Source organism: Vollenhovia emeryi, unplaced genomic scaffold (genome assembly GCF_000949405.1).
Source record: "Vollenhovia emeryi isolate VEMERY1.0 unplaced genomic scaffold, V.emery_V1.0 DF939131.1, whole genome shotgun sequence".
Classification (NCBI taxonomy): Eukaryota; Metazoa; Arthropoda; class Insecta; order Hymenoptera; family Formicidae; genus Vollenhovia; species Vollenhovia emeryi.
In genome coordinates this window covers 2,283,994-2,308,141 of record NW_011967235.1, presented here as the reverse complement: position 1 = coordinate 2,308,141, position 24,148 = coordinate 2,283,994, and the positions used below count along the sequence as shown (strand labels likewise).

General features: G+C 47.5%; 1 protein-coding gene across 1 annotated transcript in view; it reads left to right on the top strand.

The window, feature by feature from the left end:
• The first annotated feature begins 10,815 nt into the window (after positions 1–10,815).
• LOC105568174 (transcriptional activator cubitus interruptus) overlaps positions 10,816–24,148 on the top strand; it is a 92,097-nt gene continuing 78,764 nt past the window's right edge. Inside the window, exon 1 of the mRNA XM_012023622.1 lies at positions 10,816–11,075. Within this exon, the coding sequence (XP_011879012.1) occupies positions 10,816–11,075 (260 nt within the window). The remainder of the gene's footprint in view (positions 11,076–24,148) is intronic.

The following is a 24,148-nucleotide window of genomic DNA, read 5'->3' as shown; positions in this document are numbered from 1 at the left end:
AGTTCGGGCCTTTTATATTATTCGCAGGGTGTCGGGAACGAGATGATTACGGGCTCTCGGCGGGATCCTGGCGCAGCCGTCGTCCGTTCGAAAATGAAAAATCGTGCCTCTACCCTAGCTTCCCCACTCTCCGATGTGTAATCCGTTTTCATTATATGCGTGAGGAAACAGGCTGCTCCTATTCACGACTTTCTACGAGCTGTATCCTTGCTCAATAAATCTACAGATTTTGCGCGTATGCAAATGTTGCGATTTCTACGAAGCGGGAGACTCGTACGTTATATTCGAGCAGGATTTATTGATTCACTTTCATTCGATTTGCAGGTACCAGACAGACGCACGACTCTCTGACGATCGACGGTCGAAAAGCGTTTGTTGTGTTCGCATGCTACGGATAATGAGATGAGTCGGCCATAAAGCGCGACGGCAAGTAGCGTGAAGATCCTTTTGCTACTACAACGTGCGGGTAATAATTACGATATCGAGTTCGCAAGCAGGACAAGGAAGGACGAGAGAGCGTGGAGAAGTCGGCGAAATGAGGGATGAGAGCGCCGCCAATAGGGAATCAACCGCGGACCCCCAACGTCATAATTTATCTTCATCGGCGAGGCTGCGCCCGGGTTGCCTAACTTTCCGGTGGATTAGCGGTCCGCCTCGCGCACGTAATGATCGTGTCGACGACGGTAGGTAGAACGAAGGCAGCAGGTAGCGGCAAAGGCGAGAAGCAAAGAAGAATCAATTTTGGTTTTTCTCGTCCTCTCGATCGTCGTCGTTTTCGTTGTCATCGTTTTCGCCTTCGTCGTCGCCGTCGTCGCCGTCGTTGTCATCATTGTAACCCTTACAAGAAGCAACGGCAGATAGAGCAAACAAGGAACAAAGGCCTCCTCGGGGTGACTTGCGAAAGTCCCCTACGGCGGCTTCTTACGCTCCTGAACGTCATGGGGCCCGTTCAGCGCTCATAAAGCCCGCTAGGGGCCTCACCATGGAAAAACAATGAGGCGGCCCGATCAGGCTCGGGCTCTCTCTCCGCGGCCTCTCTGATTCGCCATGAAGACAACAAGAAATTGACTACGATGGCTGCTCTCGCTTTTACCGTCGATGCACCAACGGGTTCTCTCCTCCTTCACGTTCTCCGTCTCGTCGGGAGACCAGAGATTCTGCGTTTCGCCTCGGAGCTCCCTTCGCAATTAACCGCCGTGCGATAATAGTGTAAAGAATCGCCCCGGCTCTTAGTACAATAGACAAGGCTCTTTACAGATTTACCTATTTAGCCACTTGGAAGGCAAGTTCTTCGTGTTTTCGTCAACTTGCAGTCGTGTAAAATTTCGTGATGCATGCAGATCAAATGGAGCGTGAATTTCACGAGGCTTCTCCGAGACTTTCGGCTTCTCGCTAATTCGTAAGCGATCTTATCTCGGAATCTCACTTGGGAGCAAGCTACTAACTCTCGACACCTCGGTGGTAAGTTCTCGCTCTCGGTCGTTCCCTCGTCCATTTCGGGCGCCCTTCGCCGACGCTCCGTTACTCTCCGTCTCTTTTTCTTTCACAGAGACGCAGCATACCATGGGACACAGAAAAGAGACAGAGTGCTTTTTCTTTCTCTCTCCTTCTCTCATGCGGGCGCGCGCGCGCGAACATATCTCAACTTCCACTGTGCAGATCGGTCGGGCAGATAAACCGAACCACCAGCGTTTTCTCAGCGACCTGAACTTCGGTGGAGTCCAAAGAGTGTCCTGGAAAGCGTACGGTACCGTCGTAAATCGTAATTCACCGCTTTTTGTGCGAAGCCGCGCGTGGGATATGAAAATGGAGCGAGCGCGGGTCGACGCCCCCCCCCCTCCCCCCCTCGTCGACTTTTCGGCGCGGTTCTTTTCTCTTCGGCATTGCCTCCTTCTTTCTCTTGATATTGCCGGCGTTTCTATACATTCGGGAAAAGAAGAAAAAGGAACATCGTCGTGGAACAAGAGTCAGGAACGCGGGCCGAGCCAATGAGAGAGACGAGAGGAACCTGGTAAATGGGGCTGTAAATCTGGAGGGCAGACCCATTATAAGTTTATTACCGACTTTCCTCGACGCGCGACACTTCTTCGGATACGAGCGGAGAGTCCGACTCAAAACCTGTTACACACACGCGTGGTACCTGCCAGGGGAGGAGTGGACGAAAGAGGGATGGGAGGGGAAACACGGTGCTATATACTAGAGGTCATTAGTTATCTTAGTTTACTGGAAAAAATTGTTATGGCTTTCGAGCTGTTCGGCCACAACCAACATCCGTTGCGGATAGTAAAGGATTCGATCCCGTAGTTACGTGTCATATAACTTGTCATACAGCTACCTAATCAATATGAAATAATTAATGAATAGACACGGATATCGGTAATTTGTATTCGGATCGTGCTCAGGTACGTTACAATTACAGTTACAACTCTCGTTTTAGCTTCATCGGGAATTTAAACGGCGACGCCGAGAAAGATGTTTAAGATTATATTGTGAAAAATCGCAGGAGTCGAACTGCGCCGGGCGGCGCGGCGTTCTGGTTACGGAAGTAAGCCTCGCCCCGCAACCGCTCGATTTTGTAAATCACGGTGCAGTAATTATTCGGCGTTAACTCAAAGCGAACTTGTCTGCTCGCGCGGCTACTTGGATTCACGGCGCGTTGAGTTTTTCGAGCATGCCGGATATTCGGCCGTCCACCGACGGCCCCACCGAACGTTTCCCCGTGACGGAGGTGGAGCGAGGGGCCCCGAGGGTTTAATAACACCGTGGGTCCCGGCATAACCGACCGAGACCGACCGGGCCCTCCCCCCCAACCCCTTTTGGCATATATATAGCAATTAGGCCGTGGAACGTCTCTATCCCAAGCCGCGGCGGCCTTCCCAACCATGATTAGAGGACATACGCACGCGGTGGGGGCCCGGCTGAGGGGGCCCTACGCCGTCCACCACGAGATTAAGGTCTCTTCCACGCTGCCTCCCCCTTCTATCTTTCCCCTCCCATCCGCGGGGAAACAGCCTGCAGCGGCAAAACGCGTCGGTTCGAATTTCAACGCGTGACAACCTCGTAATACCTGATATTTATGCGACGCTAGTGATCAACCAAGGACAAGTCACGCTTGCGAGAAGTGGATAATTGCGTAATCTGTCGCTTCTTTTCCCTTTGGCACGGGGTGATTTACTTTTTTAGAGCCTCCGAGTCTAAGCGGGGAGATTAAAGGCAGGCGACGAGTACGGATAAAGATATCCATCGGGTGGGGTATTCATAATTTTTGCCTGTAGAAACCTAATTCATGGTATTTTTCGGGACCACACGAGGAACGTCGGAATTGACTGTGTCGCGAGCGTCGCCTTGGGAGCGAGTTAACATAAGAAAAAGACATCAGCGGGCGAAGGTGAAATAAAGATGAGATTAGGCTTGCGGTTAGAGAGGTCTGAAGGAAGACGTAAATAGGACCTCGATGACGCCAGAGGCATCGGTATCTCCACAAAGATGCCGATACGAGCGACCGTAGAGAGGATACATAAATAAAAGACAGGTGCATTTTTCAATCCTTATAAAGAAGGGATAATCCGTATTGACTAGAACGCGTCCAGTAATTTCTCGTGAATCGGTCTTGACGTTTTCCTGTTTAAGTTATAATTGAGGACCCTCTCGGTCTTCGTTTAACTTTATGCTACACTTTTCCCGACCCTTAATTTCAAAATCCCGAAACGTCAGTAGAGAAATGATTACCATTAAAAATTAAAATTTACTGAGAAACAGCGAACTTAATCTAATTATGTTTGATATCGAAAATCAATTAGCAGTTTTCGTTTCAAAGTCGCATTCGTGCCAAGTTTTTGTGCAGCAGCAGCGCGCGCGCGCGAGTTTTATCAAAGATGTCGGCAGCCTTGTCGAGAAGAGTAAGCGCGGCTCTCGGACTTCGTCCTCGGGAGGTCTTCGCGTGAGGCGAGGCCACCATGTTTCTCCCAGACTCCGCGGCTCTCTTCATCTCTTCGTTCCCCTAACAAGGGTCCATTCGCTTCATCTTCTTCTTGGGCCCGGCGTGCGAGCATCGGCCACCTTGGGGCGCCCCCGGGTGGCGAACAGACCAATCTGCGTTACGCCACCTCTGCTCTGATCCTCCCGAGGTTCATCTCTCGCTTCTTTCCTCATCATCCTCGTTCCCTTCTCTCCCGTCTTACTCGTACTCATCGAAGAATATTCGCTTATTTGTCTAATCCGTGCAAGTTTTCTTTCGGCAACATTTCGGGAGACTCAGATTAAGCCTAAGACCATAGAGAGGAAGCTTCGCCACAAATTCCATTACTTTCAAGTTGACAGACTTGAATCGCCGATTGAATGTTGCCGAGTCACCCGTAGCGCGTGCAGGACGTCATGTCCAGGACATAGTTACTACGTTCGACAACTGAATATCTCGATTCGAGCCGCTCTCGACAGTGGTTGAAACGGCAGGTGAACGCGCCTGTCGTTTTCCCACGCCCAAATGTTGGGGCCCTGTAATAATAAAGAGGCGCCGCCGCGTTTGCGACCGACCGCGAACGTACATCGACGGCTCGTTTCGTGGAGACCCTTCGGGGGCCCCACCGCCGCGTCGTGCCGCCACCGCGCTCTGCCTCCGTTGTGTATCGAGTCCTCCAGCTCATGGAATCCCAGGAAACGAGGAACAAATTATCTCGTCAGACGGACGCACACCGGTTTGAAGCGACGAGAGGATCGCTCGTTGGCTCGGGGCGTCGAGGGAACGAGAAAGGCCTCTGCCCACCCCCCTCCGTCCCCTTCCCGCCTACGAATCGGCCTCGCCGGTTGTCTTTCTTCCACTTTGAACATCTCACTGTACGCTCGCTGCGAAGCCTCGCTGTCCTCTTCTATCTATAACCGTCCTTCGTCCCCGATAACTAACTGACCCAACGCCTAGCGCCCCGCGTGTCGGCACAGGCGGCTTCTTTCTTACCTGATGAGTGCGTACGGACACACACGCACACACCGCACGCACGCCGTTCGTGAGATCAGCCGTCACGCCAACGACGTGCAGAAGAGGATGATGAGGTAGGGGAGGATGGAGGGTGGGTGCTGGTTAATGAGCTAGAACCACGGGGGGCTTGGAAACGGGCCTGCGAGGCAACGGGCTCCATCGGCTTTCTGGGAAGTCACGAATCGCAGCCTCCCGGCCGCTCGTGTTACGTTTCCCGCGTAAAAGCCGCCACTTCTCTACCTCGCCTTCGCCTTCCGTCGCGTCGTTAAGTCAGGCCGAAGACACGCGTGCTTTACGGAGAACGCATTCCGTTTTCCTGATTTTCGACTCCGGCCAATCGCAACGTCCGCGCAACCTCTATCTGAATAACCGAACGCACGCGAGATAATTAATGTCTTTCGATGCCGTTTAACATCTTGGATGTTTCACCGTACTTTGATGTACAATGATTACTCAATCTCTACGGGAGTAAATATCGATAGATCTAAACGCGTGAAACAAAAAGAAACGCCTATCCAAAGATAGCACGAACTATTCCGTCAAAAGTTTGCTCGATATTTAAAAAAAAAAAAAGTTCTTCAGAAGAACGGTAGAGTGTTGAAAGATCAATAACGATCATGCAGAATAATCTTTACAAAGTTCCAGTTGGAATAAGCGAGACGGAACGACAGGGGGCGGCAAGAGAAAGGAGATTGGAAACGTCGACGATAGAAAGAGAAAGAGGGAGCAAGTAAGAGTGAGAGAAAAGATGTAGCGAGAGTGGGGCACACCTGACCAACAGGTACCCAGCGAGGTCCCCCATAAGCAATCCCATCATTGGCTCGGCCCACTCTCCCACTACCACGTAGGGGCTTTCTCTCCAAAGGGTTCCAGTCTTCCCTTTCTACAATCACTCGACATCTCACTGCTAAGACTCCGTCCAAGCGAATAGAGATGCGAATAACGAGACCGAGAGATGCCACGAGATATAATTACTTCATTTTGCTATTCCCTGTTCGTATAGCATTTATTATAATCCGAAAACTTCCAATGCACGAGCGTTGATACGGTCATCGATCATTCTGATTCTCGCGCTCGCAGAATCTCTTCATCTACAGATTCTTGAACAAGTATTAAGGCCCGTGTCCACGATGCTAGAACTTGGTCCACGCTTTTATGGAATAGCTGCAAGCTGATTGGCTACACATTTCTCGGAACGAGAACTTGGACCAAGTTCTAGCATCGCGGACCCAGGCCATTATGAAAGTACTAACGGGGATTAATAATAACATCGACTGTTGATGATACATTCAATACGCGGGAAAGGATGATGAAGAGCAAGGTGGAGAACTTCCCCCTACGCGGAAGGAGATCCAAGGCGGGAAGAAACGGAAGGAGATCCTCTTATGCCCCGGTCATAACGAGCGTGGCGTTGTTGCCGGTTCGACTGTGCTCGCATAGTGCATGTAACACGCGTCCCTTTTTGTTTACACTGGATAACACGACTACCATGAAGCGAGGTAACTGCTTTTTGCCATGTTCTCTCAGGAGCAGCCCTGTAAGACGGATCGATTGGACGTAGCCGCACTCGCATATCGGCACTCTGTCGATTTTAACGACCGCACGGTCCATTCACTCCGGGCCGGCTGTACAAAGCGATCTCGCTTGACAATTCTATTTCTTGTCCGTCCTCTTCGCCACCATCTAAATAGCCAGCGACGTCGGCCACGGCGATTCAAAAAGTCGACAAAACGTATCGATCGGACACGGCCGGGGAGGAGACAGGAAGTCATGCTTGTCACGCGATATCTTAAGGTGTACGTTCGCGGATGGATAAACGTTTCAACGGCTCGATCATGACCATTAATGTTTCCTAATTTTATATTTTCTCCGAAGATAAATTAACGTTTCCAATTCAAAGGTATATAATAAACGTTCGCTCGCTTCTGTGAATCCCGTCTGTTTAAATTTGTGGAGAACATTCGGAACAGCAAAGTAAATAGCTGTTCTAATTTACGAAGGACTAATTATTGCGTGTATCAATAACCCCGTTATAGAAGGAACAATGTCGGAGAGCAGGATGATTAAAGTGGCGTTGATTCGCAAGAACGAGAAAGTCCGAGCCGATACCTAAAAGCCTACCGTAGATTGGCCGGTCGTTTGACGATAATTAGGTCCCGCGGAACGGAATCTCGCCTCCTCCTCGCTGCCGAGAGAGCGACGGCGGACCAGCAGAGTCAACAAAATAATGAGTAGTTACGGGTGTTTGTCGGCAAACGCGAACATAACGCGGCTCGAGGCTGATGAGGAGGAGCCACGCCAGAGAATTACATGGATGCGTCGAAGGGGGGACAAACGACGAGTAGGCTGAAGAGGACAACCACGAGTCGACGCCGGCTAGTTAATGACTCTCTATGCATTTCATCCCTCTCGCGCAGCTGATTATCGGAACGCTTGTTTCAGTCCGGTCTCATTGAAGAAGGATGCCATTTTTATTTTCAAGATTCACGAATAATCGTGTAAATGCCCGTCACATCCGTCGATAATTTTCACGGTCGATTTTTTTCTTATTCGCACGTGGTTGTTTTCGAGAGCTTTGTAGACACCAAATCGCATCATGTCGCGAAAATCGGATATTAGATGACACCTAGTTAATTACTATTAAAATAGACTCGTTAAATTCGACGGCGTTTCAAAGAAGATGCTGATTGAAGCTTTATGTACTATTTCTAAGTGTAAAAAAAAACTTTGACGTCGTAATAAAGACAGATAGGGTAGTAAACGGTTTTTCGAGAGGCATGCTCATTAATCTCGGGGGAAAAAATGAGTTGTTATAGGAGTTGATGAGATGCGAGCCGCACCCTCGCATAAGATTCTCGGTTGTTTCACACGTGCTGCGCGAGAATACAAAACCGAAGGGCCGAAACCGTGTAGAGAGGCAGGACAGAAGGCGGACGAGGTCCATAGGACTCTCGCTGCTAGGTGACCAAATTTTTTTTCTCGCTGGTATGTAACTCGGAGAAATCCGCGCGGCGGTTCTGAAACAAGACCGACTAAGAGGAAAACACTCGATACCAGAGGCATATGGTGAAAATTTAAGCGGGGTCACCGGAAGCCGAGCGCTTTGGTAAGTTGCAGCAGACGCATGTGTTTCGCACGCGTATCGCCGATGTTCTAACAAATTTTTCAAATTGATAAAGAAACAATATTCTCGGTGGAAAATCGAATTTCAACACACATGATATGAATAACAATAATGAATCGTGGATGTGATAATTCCTCGTGCAAAACTAAATTATCTTATACTCTCTACATTTTTTGGGGTGGAATCTCATTCTTTTGGAGTGAGATTTCACTCGAAGAAATAATGAAAATACTGCCAGTCCGATTGGAGTGCAATTTCACTTTTTGAACGAGTGCCGCTATTCACTCTTTACTTACAATTAGATTGATACTTCAACTCTGAAAAGAGTGCTAAGTTTTGCTTTAATCGATTATTCTTAGCAGTATAAAATTCATGGACGAGAGTTTCGCTATTGTTTGCTCGCTATGATCATTGCATATATGTATTCTAATATTCACAGCCAGAACTGAAAATCTATACTTTATGTGACAAGTTTCGCTTATTCTGTTGTCGCGGAAGAACCGTTCCGGCCCGTGACGGGATCCCTTATACACCGAGCTATCGTGAACTTACGAGTTCGGCGACCATCTAGTGGCGCAATATCGTACTTTAAGCTGGAGTGAATTTTGGAGTGCTAACAATCTCACTTAAAAAATAAGAGTGATATTCTTCACTTTTTGTCTTACAGTGAATTAATTCACTCTATTGGAGTAAATATTCACTGGAATAGAGTGAAGTGACCCCATGATTCGAGTGAAAATCTCACTAAAAAAATTTTAGAGAGTAACTTTAATGAAACCGATGAATAAATAAATAACAGAAATGGTAGAAAACGAAACTCGACGAAACGAAATGAACTCCTGGTGCCCCACACACACATTAACACCAACGTAGCGTAGTTTGTTTTGACAAAATGTTGCGATGTAACATCCGCGAGGAATTTAAAAGAGTCGGAGCGCAATCACACGCTAATTGCTGCATGATAGTTTTCGGTGCCCACTTCCATCTAAAAACGCATTTGGAAAAGAAGAATAGGCCAGAAAGAGAAAGAGAAGGACTCGTCTTTCTCGGATACACCCACGCGCTTCCCTTCGTAGCCGCGGGAACGAGACGAAAGATCGGGAAGGGCTGAGGGTGGGAGTCAGGGACGGCTGGTGCTAGTTGAGTTGTCGAGCTGACACGCGTTCTCTCTCCTCGTTCCGCCATCGCCGCGTCAGTTGTCTCCCTTTAACTTTCATCCCACAAGCTCCCTCTCTCCTCACGATTCTTCCCACCATACCCGAATGATCCGCCTCTCTTTCTATCCCGCATCATCCCACAAAGTCCGTTCCTCTTTCTCGCAACTTTCTCGCTCCCTCGCCCTCTCTCTTTTTCTCTCATTCTCTTTTCCCCACCCTTTTCTTACGTCGAATTTTCCTCTCCGAGTCTCTCTTCGCAGCCTCTCTGTCGCACGCCTACCCGAGAACACATCGCAGCCACTGCCACACGCCCGACCTCTCTCCTTCTCAACCATGCTCCCTCTTGATGGCCGTGATGGTGGTGGTAGTAGTGGTAGTGGAGGAGTTTCAGTACCGCCATACCCGCCAAAGCACAAGCACCGTGACAGAGCCCGCATGCACGTTTCGACTCGCGTCTTTCTCAAAGCGGACCACTTGGTCACCCCCGCGCCGTCGGAGACACGGCCTGTCGTGCATCCAGACGAAAGGGGATAATCATTTGCATTCTGGGCACAGGACGGCGAAACCTAGTTGTCAGAGTGTTTCAATTTTGGAATAAAATTAAGTGTCGCGCGTGTTACTTGCCGATCGGCAGGCAGTGATCGGCGCGGTGCTCCGGTACGTTCGTTCGTCGAGGATGGTGGTTAGGAATGCGATCGCGAGGACGTCTGACGCGCCGTCAGAAGCAGTCTAGTCGTGGTGAACGTGCTCCCGATTCGCGCGATCAGTGGAAGTCGTCGCGCATTAATTGCGACGACGGTGATCGATTGACACCGACTTACGAATCGGTCTGTCCGACGGCGGGATCGTTCGTGCGACGATAATACGCGTTGTGACCTAGCGATACGTGCCTTGCCACTCGTTCAAATCAGTGACCGATCGAAACTGGCCCGCGTGGATTAACGAACAGTGAGTCACCGTATTCGGCGGCCAGTGAAAGGAGTCTCGTGTCGTTAGCAAAGCTGTTGGATAATTCGAATCTGTCGACGAACAACGCTCCACAATCAAATTAGTCACAGACGGAATCAAGATCGATTTTAAAGAGCCGTTTCAAGGATTAAAAGTGATATCAAATACGTGATTGCTAGCAAAGAGCAACGTGCGAGCGCCGTTGAAAGCTCAATAGGATTGGATCCTTCGAAAGCGCCGACGGGTTCCTCCCGACACGAGGCAATACGTTTTTACCATTTAAATTCCGACAACGAGGATGTAGACGCGAAGAAAAGCGCGCGTCACGGGACACCGTCGGTCATCTCGATCGAGAATAAACGAGGCGCAACCGCGGTGACATATTCATCACCGAGTCTTTCTTCAAAGACAAGTGGACGGTATCTCTGAGAACGGACTATGTCCGCCATTGTCGCCCGTCGTTTGTGTCATCGGTGTCGCAAGCAGGGTGCCAGGACAACGAGCAATCTGCCTTGATCCTGGAAGGGACGGGCGGCGATTTTCTGGCGCGACAGCTGGCTCTGGCAGCAGCGGCAACAGCAGCAGCAGCCGCAGCGACGGCGGCCGCCGGCAAGATGCCGGAGAAAGAGGTCGCTTATCATCAGGAGGCATTCTCGTTGCTGCAGCCGCCGCCACCGCCGCATCACTCGCACTCGGCCTTCCACGCGGCCTTCCATCCGCACCCCCATGCGGCACCCCCGCCGCCGTTTCATCCGCACCACGGGCCACCACCGCCGCCGCATCCGGCGCATCCCGCGGCCGCGGCATGGGAACACCACGCGGCGGCGGCCGCGGCCGCCGCGGCCGTAGCCTTCCATCCACCGCCACACCACCCGTGAGTTTTCCATTTCTATTCACTTTGAACGGTCCACGTGTGACACGCCGCGACGAGTGTCGGCCGCGAGTCGTATCGGAAAACTATGGCTGCGGTCCACTTGACGCTGTAAATGTTTCGGAGCTCCGCATATTTTCATTCCTTTTAATAAAGAAAGAGAAGAAGAGCGCTTTGAAGTATTTCTAGCATCAAGCGGGTCCTAGTCTATCGTCGAAAGTACGAGCTTGATATTGGGTTCCAGCATCTTTTTAGAAAAAGACTGAATCAGACTAGCAAGTGCCTCGGATTGGATTGGGATTGGCGATTGACGATTGTCTTCTGGCCAATGAGAGCCGATTAAATCGCTGGCTGCTTTGCTCCAGCCAATGAGAGCAAAGCGGCCAGCGATTTAGTCGGCTTTCATTGGCTAGAAGACAATCGTCAATCCCAATTTAATCCGAGTTGGCAATCGCTAGTCTGATTCGGTCCTTAGGAAAAACTTGCAAGAAAAAAAACTCGCGATACATTCAAACACAAATAAACGATCTTCGGTTTAACAGATTCATTATAAAGGAATTAGTTCGTGTATCCTGTCTCACTGTGTAACTACTTGTGTTTGCTGTTCCGAGTTATCCTTCGTGATCGTAATTGTTCTACCTTGTTTAAGTAGAATTCAAAGTCATTAGATATGGATCGAGATATGCGATATAGCCACAGAGTGCACACGGGTTTTCAACTCGACGCGCACCGCCGACGACATTAGAATTGAGATTTAGGAGTTTGCTCGTTATTATACGTCATACCCCTTTCGTAAGGGGCAGGCCGTAATATCGGTTCGCGGAATTTCGATCGAACTTTGTTAATAATTAGTTGGCTCTATGCGAGCGCAAAGACATTGATTTATGCGTATCACCTATAATTTGCACATGCAAGAATACGAAGCACACCGACGCAAATTGACTATGTTATACTTTACGTAACATGATTGAGTTCGATAAAAAGTAGCACGAGCAGCGATTTTACCGGTATTTGCATACACGATGATCGACGAGTGCCGTGGTACGTCGCGTTGCTGCGCGAACGCGAAACAAGAAGCGTCAACGAGAAGCTTCTCAACGGGAGAATCGACGAGATCGGAAAGCGAGCGACGCTTCCATCGTCGAATCGAACGAGGGAGCGCTCGGCCGGAGAATCGCGTTACCGGTGGAATAGCCGCTTAACGTCTTAATCGAGTTAATTAAAGCCTCTTCGCACGTTTTCACGTTCCGCGAACACGACACGCGATTGCACGCAACGAGATTACCTCCTCCGACTCTCTTTCTCTCGCCGAGGCTAGGCGCTCTCGGACGTGGAAGCGGAGTGGCGCGGCGAGCGACGCAATAATTAGACGCTTCGACGCGGACCGAACAAAGCCGCGGTTTCCGTCCTTTCAGCGCTTCATTTTCACCGTGGAATTGCGGTGCCCCGTCGAAAGGCTAATAGAGGCCGCGCCATTATTCTCGATCTCGGGCGCTATAATGTTCCCGAGGGATACGGGATACTTTCACGAATACCCTCCGATCGAAGATAAGGCACGAGTAACAAAATCGCACGAAATGTACATTTGTTACGGCGGCGTTACCACGATTCTTATTTAACGCGCGACTTCTCTCAATATCACGGAACGTCGCAGTTAATCAGCGTCACACTCGACCGGCTCGGTGGTCAATTAATAATGCACAATTAAAATGACAATTATGCAAAAAGTCGGCCGCTTAATCTCGACCGTCTCGAACGACATGAATATTTTGTTGGGGGCGACAAAGGGAGGGGGAAAAAAACAGGTGCATTAAGAACGTTGTAAAACTCGAGGTTGATTCTTCCGCGGCATTAAATCAGCCAGCAACTGTAGCAGGTGTTCCGGTACGGCAATCACCGGAGCTCCAGTACGTCGGTCCAATTAAGCATTTAATTGCAACAGTTGCCACCCTCTCGATCATCCGCAATATCGTATCGATAAGAAGGGACAGGTAGTAGAGCGCGAGCGGCTAATAAATTCTGCTCGGTCGACAATTTTATTGGGGAACGCGAAATTGCGTGTGATCGCGCGTAGAATATTGATCTGTATAATTGTACCGATTATTATGCGCGCGGAATTACGCTTGATCCGCTTAAGTATTGCCTGCTTTCTACGTGTAATAAAGCTCGATGTAAATACCAATATTTCGACACGCACACACGGATTCGTGATATGTGTCAACTCAAACGTAAGAGTAGACCGCTTTCTATATTGTTATAATTGCGACAATTGCAGTACAATTCATTTCTTGAATGTATTTATCAATTTTTTGAAGAGATAGAAAAAGCTAAAAAGTACCTACGCTACATTCCGATATTTCAGAAGCACATTTAAGCGTCCGTATTTTCTAAATCCGGATATGCTAAGCGTTCGTGTTTTCCATAGACATAGTAAGAATAGACCGAGCATGAGGTTTGAAATCTGAGGATTAAGTAGAAAGAGACTGACAATAGATACCGTGAACCTTTCTCTCTCTAACGAGAAGCAAGTGGGAGGGTGTAAGAAAAAGTGGGGGAGACAATTGAGCGCGATAATTTGTATGCATGTTCATATTTGTATATGTCGCACCACATTTACACCTCACTACGCAGACGCGAATAAAAGGAGAAAGCGACACGGTATCTATTATTTATCCTTTTCTACCTGGTCTTCATTGCCCACCAGAGGATACGCTCGGTCTATTCTATATCTATGGTATTTTCTAAGCACGCTCGAAAAATTTCGGGGATTATAAAACAAAAGAGGAACTTAATCCAGCGGTGCCAATTTCGCGGTTCTCACGAGGAGACGCACCGATTATCGAGTCTCTCGCCTCGTCCTTTGTTCATCCGCTTTCTTTATTCGTGCCACGATCTTGAGGCTCGCAGTAGGAGGCCGAAGAGCGAATCGCGTCGGCTTCGTCGCGGTCGCTGTAAGCGCGCGCGGCTAAACGAATGGCGATGTCGGCGCGAACCGGTGTGGAGGATGAAAATCTAAAGAAACGAAGAAAAGACAGGACGGGAAAAAAAGAAGGAGACACACACACGCCGGAGAAAATCACGCGCCACGCGAATCTAATTCACGAGGGAGATGCGACGTGTCCGTCTTTATGAGGGCTCGCGGTTTTACAGCGAACGCGCGACGCTGTAGAACGTCGTAAAGCCACCCCGAGTTATGCGACAGATCGGACAAGTAGCGCACGCACATGCGTGCGTGCTGACGAGCGATGAAAACCGACAACGCGTGACCGATGCGTTCACCTAGACTTGTCTACACGTAAACGAGTAAATAGTTGAAAACAAATTTTCCGAGGAGTAAACCGCTGAGGGCATTGTGGCGTACAGATTTGCGGCATTACTAGGCATTACTAGGCATTACTAGGCATTTTTGGGGATTAGTTTGGGCATTAGGCTTGCTGGGGTATTATAAAGATAAAATAAGATAAAGTAATGCCCACTGGGCTAGGGTTGGCAAAATTCTACATTTTTCGGAGAAGGTCATGCCAGTGGTATTTTTCGGAAAAAATCGGCAAAAACTGATCTTTTCTATTAAAAACGATAACATAAGTAGAAAACTTTTAAAAGGCACTGCAAAAAAGTATTGTTTCTCGCATAAACTAAAAATTAATATAAAATTTAGTACTTCCGAAGTTCTCGTTTTAAAAACATGTATTCATTTCAATAAATCAATTTTTTCTAATTAAAAAACTTATTATGTTGGTTTCTTTTTAAAATTGTGATTAACATCTATAATTTAGTATTTAAAACAAATATCTTCTCATAAAGACTATAAAAATGACTAATATTTATATAAATATATTTTAATTAAGTATTAGTTATTTTTATAATGTTTGCCAATTTATTCCATTAGATAAAGTCCGGGACGGTAAAAACTCGAATTTACCATGGTTTTTTCCACCCCCTGGATTTTTCCAGTCAACCCTGCACTGTGCATTGGAGTACATGATTTTGGTCAGCGGTTTACCCCTCGAAAATTTCATTCAAGGGACGACGATTCTTTCTTGCCGCACGGTTTTCACACCGAAAAAAAATCTGGTAGATTCAACCAGTCATCTGTTAGAAAATGGACGAATCAGAATTCCTTTAGGATTTACCAGATGTGTAGTGAAGTCTAGCAAACTTCCGGTTATGAAATATCGAGCCCTATCATGCCAACTAGAAATTCTGTTTGGTTTAGCCAAAATACATTCTATCATACGTGTCTTGATGCAATCGAAGCATTTTTCTCAGTGCACGTCTGTAATAAATAAACGTAGAGCTTTCGTGTCTACGATAAATAAAAGATCATGTATAAAGATTATCTAATGACTGCGAGAGAAAAGTGTAAAAAGTGAGAAACACTGAATTACTAATATCGTTGGGTATATCATTGCCGTGGGTACCTTGTAATTTATTTAATCGCCACGTTGGTAACGTGATTTTTCACAGATGTTGAAAAGCGTACCTACAGCCCTCGATCATAGAACAACGCAATTAAATCTTACGGCTATTACATGGTTCGTTGCCTGGCGCATAAACCGGATGTGCTAAAGCGACGGGATGAAGCATTAAGTGATGTTTCAATTGGAGATTGTTTTACTTCATAAATACCATTATTTCGCCATTGTCCCATTGTCCCATTGTCGATTAATTTTAACCACCGATTCTGAATAGAGTCGATGCATATTTTAGCATTATTTAATTATTGCTCAATTGATAAATACTGACGTCGCCTCTCATAATGCCCATAAGAGTCTCAAATTATTATTGTACGCGTCATATAAAACGTCTCGTCAATTTTCATCGCACGATATTCCGGATCTCTATTGCGCGTAGATCATTCGCGAGTCTATCGAAACTTCCGTGGTTGGCTTCTTGGGACGAGAAAGGATAGAGAAGCGCGCGAGATGGCGGATGTAAAGTGTACGGTACGTGCGCCCCGGCGCCGTCCATGCCTTCCTCTCTCGCTGTCTCGAACAGATATTTTCGTCTCTTTACGAGGACGCGAGACACGCCGTGTATTTTTGCCTTCGGCGTTTCGCTCCGTCACAGCGAACGACATCGTCGGTTCCAACGTCGGCGTCATCGGCGCGCCTCCGTTGACGAGTCGCGTCTGACGTTTCGACACGGTAAACGTTTAAATCTGCCAGTTAATGCATCGCCGAACGAGCGAGATGGTACCTCGGGAAGACTCGGCTTTGACGATACCCCCGTTGATAACGACGCCCTGAAATCGAATAAAATACGTGCCGCGCGAATTCGAGCGTCGAAGACCCGTGGCGCGGAGGACGGGGCCTTATCGTAAGTTTTTTATCGTAATCGCAACCGGAGCGTCATCGCCGGCCCCACGCACCGGTCGTGGGAGGAAGATCTCGTTCTACCGCGGAACGGGACACAAACAATACGGCAGGATCGTCCCGCGTCCCGTTTATGAATCTCTTCATCGTGTGGGCCGTCGCGGAACGGTTGAGAACGGGAGGGAAACCGCGGCGACGATGCGGGCTGTTGTCCCGCGTCGCGGAGAACAAACGAGATGCACGGGCTACCAGACATGCTGGTATTCACCCGGACCCTCTCGTGGCCATCGCCGACGAGGATCCGTCCAGATCGGATCACGCGCACGTAAAGTATCGCGCGTCCTTTTACTTACGTACGCTTTATCGGCGCGAATTCCTCGCGGCGACGGCGGCGCGTCTTTCAAGGGGGACGCCGGAGCGATTCTGCACCTTTTGCACCTTTTGCACCTATAGAGCTGTCAATTCGCGAAAACATTTGTGTAATACACAAATTATAAGGCTTATACGCACAGATCGAGATTGTTCCACTATTCAAACTAAATCAGAGAACAGCATGGTGTCATTGAAACAAAGTTTAGAAGATATCTACGCTGAGAAAAATGCCCGATTAAATATAATCCGGATAATCCAATTACATATTGACAAACGGATATATCCGATGAAAAAAGTGATCGGTTTTTCAATCAAATTTCATCGGTAACTGCATTTTATCGGATAAATTTCATCGGATGTATCCATAATTTAATCGGAAAAATTAACCATCGGCAACACTAATTAATTGGTTTATTCGATGAAAAGTTTTCAATCTTTTGTTAGTTTAATTCTGCATGTTTGGATCTTCCTAAAGTAACAGTTAGCCTTAAATAAGTTACAGATTCTCTATACACGCCTGTTCAGGTAATTTCTTATTAGCCCGAGGTGAAATTTTGGCCCCATGTTGAATCTTTAATTCTATTAAATACTGGAACCTAAGACAGTAAAAGAGGTCGAAGTGCAAGTACAAAATTTACTCCTACTTTAAAACTAATAGTGTCGGAAATTGCGACTTTTGCCAATTTACCATTAAAGTAGGCCCTTTTAAGTATGAGCTAAAGTAAATTTTTAGAATTAAATTCTAAATTTACAGGAGGAATAAAAGAATATAATATCATCAAAGTAGGTTATTGCTGGTCTATGTAGGTGTATAGATCAGCTAAGTAGGTGTAAATTATCCGTAAAAGTGTCAAAATAGTACCAAAATTTCGACTCGAGAGACTTCGCAACTTTTAGTTTCAATATACCATGCTGTTCGCCGATTTAGTCCGAATAGCGGGACACTTGTGTATCTATCACACAAATGTTTTCGTGAATTGACAGCTCTAGATGCAAAAGGTGCAGAATCAGACCAGCGTCCCCTTAATTCGTCGGCGCGTCGCGAATCATTGAACTTCGTTTTATCGAATCACGCTCGCTGGGACATGAATGGGACGCGCGGATACGTGTTTCCCCCGCGAGATTTGCTCTTTAATTCGCTCGCCCGGACCGGGCCGTTTCGCTCGGGCTTATAAGGCGCGGCCGCGATCCGCGTGTGCTTTCGGCTTATCGAGAATACGCTCGTCGAGGCGGGTGAAGTGTTGTCGCGCGACACCTCTCGTTCCGCTTGTCGCGCGACGTTACCTTTGCATACCCGTTCGTTCGGATTTCACCTCGACGAGCGAACGAGCGGGTGGAACGACGCAACTGCGAGTGTGCGTCGCGGATAAACATTCTTCCCTCGCTTATCTAACGAACACTCGGCGCGACTCTACCTTTCGTCCAGATCGCGCTATCGAAGAGGCCACTGGTAAAATGGAAAAGGTATATATACGCTTCGCTCGTACGGTAGTGTCAGCGAACTCTAAACTGTACTGGAACAACTACTGCTCTCTCTCGAAGATGGACAGAGTGAGACAGACAAATGTTCCCATTTCTGTCTCTTTCTAGTGAGTCTGATTGATCAACGATTTTCTATCTCTTATTTATTTCATCTTCGGTGACGTTACAACCTAAGCGGCCCTACGCTGGGACTTGCGCGCTCTTCCATTTGGTGCCCTACGCTGAAGCGTACTAGAGACCCTATAATCAGAGACTGGCCATAAGAGTTCGTCAAATTCCCGCAAGTGAGAGAGAAACATAGGCTCACCCTTCTACGATCGTAGAACCGTAGGTAATTCGGAATTTGACGAACTCTTGTGGCCAGTCTTTGATTACAGGGTCTCTAGAGCGTACATTGCATACCGCATAACGGCATCGCTCATCTTCATAACATCTTCTACATTCTATCTCATTTTATATGACTGAGATAGAAATCGTGGAATAGAACATCGTTGACCAATTAGAATTAGTAGAAAGAGATATAATGAACCCCTGTCCATCTTTTTCAAGAGGGCAGCAGGTCTTCCAGTATAAAGTATAAAGTCTAGTATAAAGTTCACTGGGTAGTGTTAAGACCCCTATACCTGTTGCTCCACCCTCGACTAATCTCTCGGCACTCGCGGCGTAAACACGACCGGGCGAACATCCCGCGAGATCCCAAGTACGCCGCTGGCCGTGCAACGTACAGACGTGGGTAAAAACGGGAGAGAGCGATTTGTCAGCGCGCGGCGTCGCGATGCACACCACGGTAGGAACTCGTCGAAGGAAGACATTCCCTTCGAGCCGGCTTCGGGAGGCCGTGTGTGCGCCGCGGCGCGTCCCTCGCCTCTTTCGCGCGAATAGAGAGCCACCGGTGCCGACCATCGCGCGCGGATACGCGCGCTGTACGTGCGATTTATCATTGGCGCGCCGTCCATTGATAAATTCCACGCATTCATAACGCCGCTGCCCACGTTTTGTGCCAGGAGCCTCGGCCCGCGAGGAGACACACGATACCCGGGTACGATACGATACGATACGTCGCGATAGCGTACCGCAATATGCTCGCACACATCCCCGAGTCGCGCTGCAGCATAGCGCGAATACGCGCGGGGCTACGCATCGCCTCGATCTGACCCTTAGCTCTTGGTAACATTGATCTGTTGACCGCTGGCCGAAAAATGCGCAAAAGTGCGTCCTGTACTTGAAATTCTTCGAAAATTTTCTCGTTAAAAAATATCGTTGCAATTTTATCTCCGTTTTACTTGTTACATTCCTTCTAGGTGAGGAATTGAAATTTTCAGTTGTTCTTTCGTCTTAGGTTCTTAGGTCATAGAGGAAAGCCCCTGTTATATGAGATAGGATTCTAATGTAGAATAACGGGATTTCTGTTAAATTAATAGGCATTATCAACTGATTCCACAATGAATTTATTGCCCTTGGAGCGAAATCTGTTTAGTGGAGAATTTATTGTTAGATTGTATAATTGTTGCTAAAAAAGATTTGTGATTGAATTTGGGTGTTGAAAACCCGTTACTGTATAATTGAGGACTTTTCTCTAACAATACGCTGAGGAAAATTTTCATCCGATGAACCAATTGAATAGAGTTTCCGATGGTTAGTTTTTCCGATCACGTTTTCCGATTAAATTATGGATACAGCCGATGAAATTTATCCGATGGATTTTGATTGAAAATCCGATCATATATTTTTCATCGGACATACAATTTAATCGGATATATTGTGTTTTTTATTGTGTAATTGGATTATCCGATTATATTTAATCGGACACTTGTCTCAGTGCAAGTATGAAAATCACGCGACTCATCAAACCGATATTAACCCGAGTCGAAATTTTGGCCCTTTGAACCTTTAATTTTATTATATAGTAGGACCTAAGACAGTAAAAGAGGTCGAACTGCAAGTACAAAATTTGATCCTACTTTAAAACTGATAGTGTCGGAAATTTCTACTTTTGCCAATTTAGCATTAAGGTTCCTTTTAAGGAGCAGCTAAAGTAAAGTTTTAGAATTAAAGATTCAAGGGGGGAGTAAAAAATATAATGTCATCAAAGTAGGTTATTGCTGGTCTATGTAGGTGTAAATTATCCTTAAAAGTGTCAAAATAGTACCAATATTTCGACTCAGGAAACGACGAAATAATTCGTGTTGCAAGCTGTACGGATTAAACCATCTTCTACAAATGAGTTGCACGATTAATAACGTTATATTTATATATGGTTTTAAAAATGTTATTGTAAATAAACTTATAACCGTAATAAAAGAAATGGAGAATGATATTAGATTAGAAGTTACAGCAACGAACGACGCTTCTCGCCACCCGTGAGAAATGTACCCTCGGTTGGGATGACTCGTTCAAAGGCTAATCGCTTTAATGAGACAATTAGGCGATGGTACTCGTTGATAAGACGGGTTTGTTTTGTCTGCCTCAACCGAGTCGGTGTATCTCACCCCACCGAGATTGCGGCGCGTCAAAAGGTTCTCGCGGCTCGTTTCGTTCAAATAAATATTCATTATCGCTGATGTGCTTTTCGTTCCCTCAATCAACAGTATGCTCATCGGCGAGACAAAAGATTCGAGGAAGTCGAGAGATAACGACGCTAATATCGACGATTTACTTGGCCACTATTGTTGCATGGCGCGCGGTATTGATATAAAAATTATTAAAGCTTACAAATTGCTCTTCCGTCATCATGTAACAACGTAACGTAATTATTTTAAATCGGAATGTGTTCAGAAGTGAACGAGTTACTCGGGGCGTGTTGGAATAAGATAGTAACCCGATGAAGCACGAGGTTTAATATTGATCTGTCGCTGTTTCGAGTATCTCCTCCCGCGATACAGAGGGCGGATATTTTTAGAGTCCGGTCCCGCGCACGGCTCCCACGATATTTCGTCGAGTGTTAAGAAAACCATGATTCGCGCTTTCTAAAATAACAACGCGCTCTGATTTCTGTAACACTCTGTACTAAGGTCGTCGAGGTCCTTTTCAAGGAGGATGGGAACGAGAAAAATGTATCGCGACGAAAGAAAGTAAGGGTGAATCGGAGAGTGAGCGCCGACAGCGCGCGGCGGACTGTTCTTTCCGGAGGGAGGGGAACAGAGGAGGAGGAGAAGGAGGAGGCAGGCAGGCGCGAGGTGTGCCGCTGGGTGCATAAACAACGTTGTAAGTCGACGAAGCACGCGTGGCTCGCATAAAATCTCATAATGCCCTTGTCCAAACAAACGCACGGTGGCGGTGTTATGGCGTTGGAGAATTTACCACTCCGGGATCTCTTCCTCGAGAGTCCGGGGCCCCCGGGAGAATGGCCCGGGAGAGGGTTTCCGTGCGTGCGTAGGAGCAACGCGTCTCGAATATCTGGCCGTTTAAACGTACAAGCCCGCGCCCTCTCCGATCGAGAGTCGCGTCCGGTCGAGAGGAAGAAGGCGTCCGGCTCCTCTCACCCGCGGGGTTAATCCGATTGTCGAGGCTGCTCGATCGCGCGTCCCCCCTCGGTGCGAGAGTGCGGGATTACAAGCGGCAGATTAACGGGGATGTTTCTGATCCCGTGGAACACGCTGTCCGGGATTATCCGAACTCGGGCGCGAACTCATTATGCTGGTTTAGCGAAGCAGGATAATTCGCGTAAGAAGTTGTCGTTTCTACATCGTTCTTGATCGCGTCAATTTATTGTCACCTGTATGTTCGATTTATGCAATTTGTGGGATTTAATGTTATCTGCAGACAATCATGCCACGCGCAAATCATTGAAACCATCAAATAATGTCCTTATCTTCACACTGAGAAAAATTCCCAACGGATAAACCAATTAAATTATAGTGTTCCCGCGATAGTTAATTTTTCCGATTAAGTTTTCCAATTAAATTATTGATACATCCGATGAAATGCAGTTGCCGGTGAAATTTGATTGAAAAACCGATCATATTTTCCATCGGATATACAATTTAATTGGATATTTCCGTTTGTTATGTATATTATGTAATTGGATTATCCGATTATATTTAATCGGACATTTTTCTCAGTGCACTAATGCCCAGTGGACATTACTTTATCTTGTTATCTTATTTAACCTTATGTATCTTGTATTATCTTATTTTATCTTTATAATGCCCTAGTAAAGCCTAATGCCCAAACTAATGCCCAGTAATGCCGCAAATCTGTACACCACAATGCCCTCAGCGGTTTCCCCCTCGGCAGTTACCGATGACACTTGATTGAAAAACCGATCACATTTTTCATATACAATTTAATCGGATATATCCGTTTGTTATTATGTAAATGGATTACCCGATTACATTTCATCGGATATTGTTCTGTGAATTTTCCACTTTTCACGCACTTCGCGCAGGCCTCGAGTTCGACGAGATGATTATCGCATAAACGATACACTCCGTGCGATCGTCGGATACCAACGGAAAAAAAGGTTGTACGCAGGTCGGTTTGGGCAATCCTGGGAGCGAGATGAACGAAGGGCGCGCGGTCACCGGAGCGTGAAGCGAAAAGCGCGGAGAGAAACACGGAGATGGCGAGAGGGAAGGCGAGAATCTTCTTAGAAACGGCATAAAGATAACCGCTCTATCCGCGAGGCGCACCGGCCGTCTCTCGTAATCCCTGTTATAGGTCGACCATATAGATCCGTCCGCGCGCCGGGCCGGACGCCGCCGTTGACTTTCTGTCCGCTGTCAAGTTAACGACGCGTAATGACAGCTGACAGAGGCGGCGGACACGGTTTTCCAGTTAAGCTTTCTTTTTCGTCTGGCACTGGGGAACCGCGCCGCGGAAACTATAAAGCCGGATCTCCCCTCGGTCGACTTTAATGCCGGTCGCCCGACGGGCCGCGCGGACGTCGTTCCTTCGACTTTATCATCGATTCGCCGGGGCGTGAGAATCGTTAAGATCGGCTTTCTGCGAGCGGGATCGGGGCGTGAATAACACGGATTCTTTTTTTTTTTCTCCTTCTTTGCCAGCGCGGGCGCGAGCACGCGGCGCCTACGTCGGAAACCATAAACCCGGCTAAAGTCGAGTAGCCGAGCAATTTCGTGGCGAAAATCGGCGTCGCCTGGAACGGGCGATATTCCCGGACAATAAAGTCTCGAGTTATCGCCCGACTGTCGAGCGCGTTCATTCGCCGGATAGAAAAACGCACGGGCGAATACGTCCTGCGCTTCGCGTTTTATTAGCGCTTCGGGTTTTCTCCGGATAACATCGCAAATAGGCGTTAATATTTTACGACGAGTGTTAATACGCGGATGGCACGCGAGTAGTCTTGTCTGAGGACAGATTTTAACAGTGTTGCGTATCGAAATACTCGGATCGCATTGTCAAGCTGCACGCGGATGCGAGAAACGAAAGATTCAAGACATCAATACGAAATATAATTTAAGCAGTTTGCGCTCCGAGAACGACGTATCGTTACTCGAAGAGATTTGGACGCGTATTCCGAACCGTCTTTTTTATCGATAAAAGGTGATTCAGAATACGGGCCCTATTGTTTCGCGCGGTGAGACGTGCGTTAGCGAGTTTGAAAAAAATCGATCCGATTTTCTCGCGCGTGAAATTCGAGAGATCCTAGCAGCGCGCGAGTTTTTCCGTCCGAGTTCCATTCCGTGTTTTGCTGCCCGCCAGCCGCGCTAATTGAGCCATTAACTCCGCCCTTTAATCTTTTGGCTCTTCCCCCGACATTCGACTTCCTCCGTTCTCGGAAGGAGAGGAGGAAGCTTCGAGAGATCCAAATCGAATCTTTATGAAGGGGAGCAGAGGCAAAATACTCGGCGTTGCCTCGCCGGAGCGAAGGCGAGCCGTTCATCCGCCGACGAGACACATTACTACAAATAAAGCACGGTGCACAAAATTAGGGTACGCAAAATG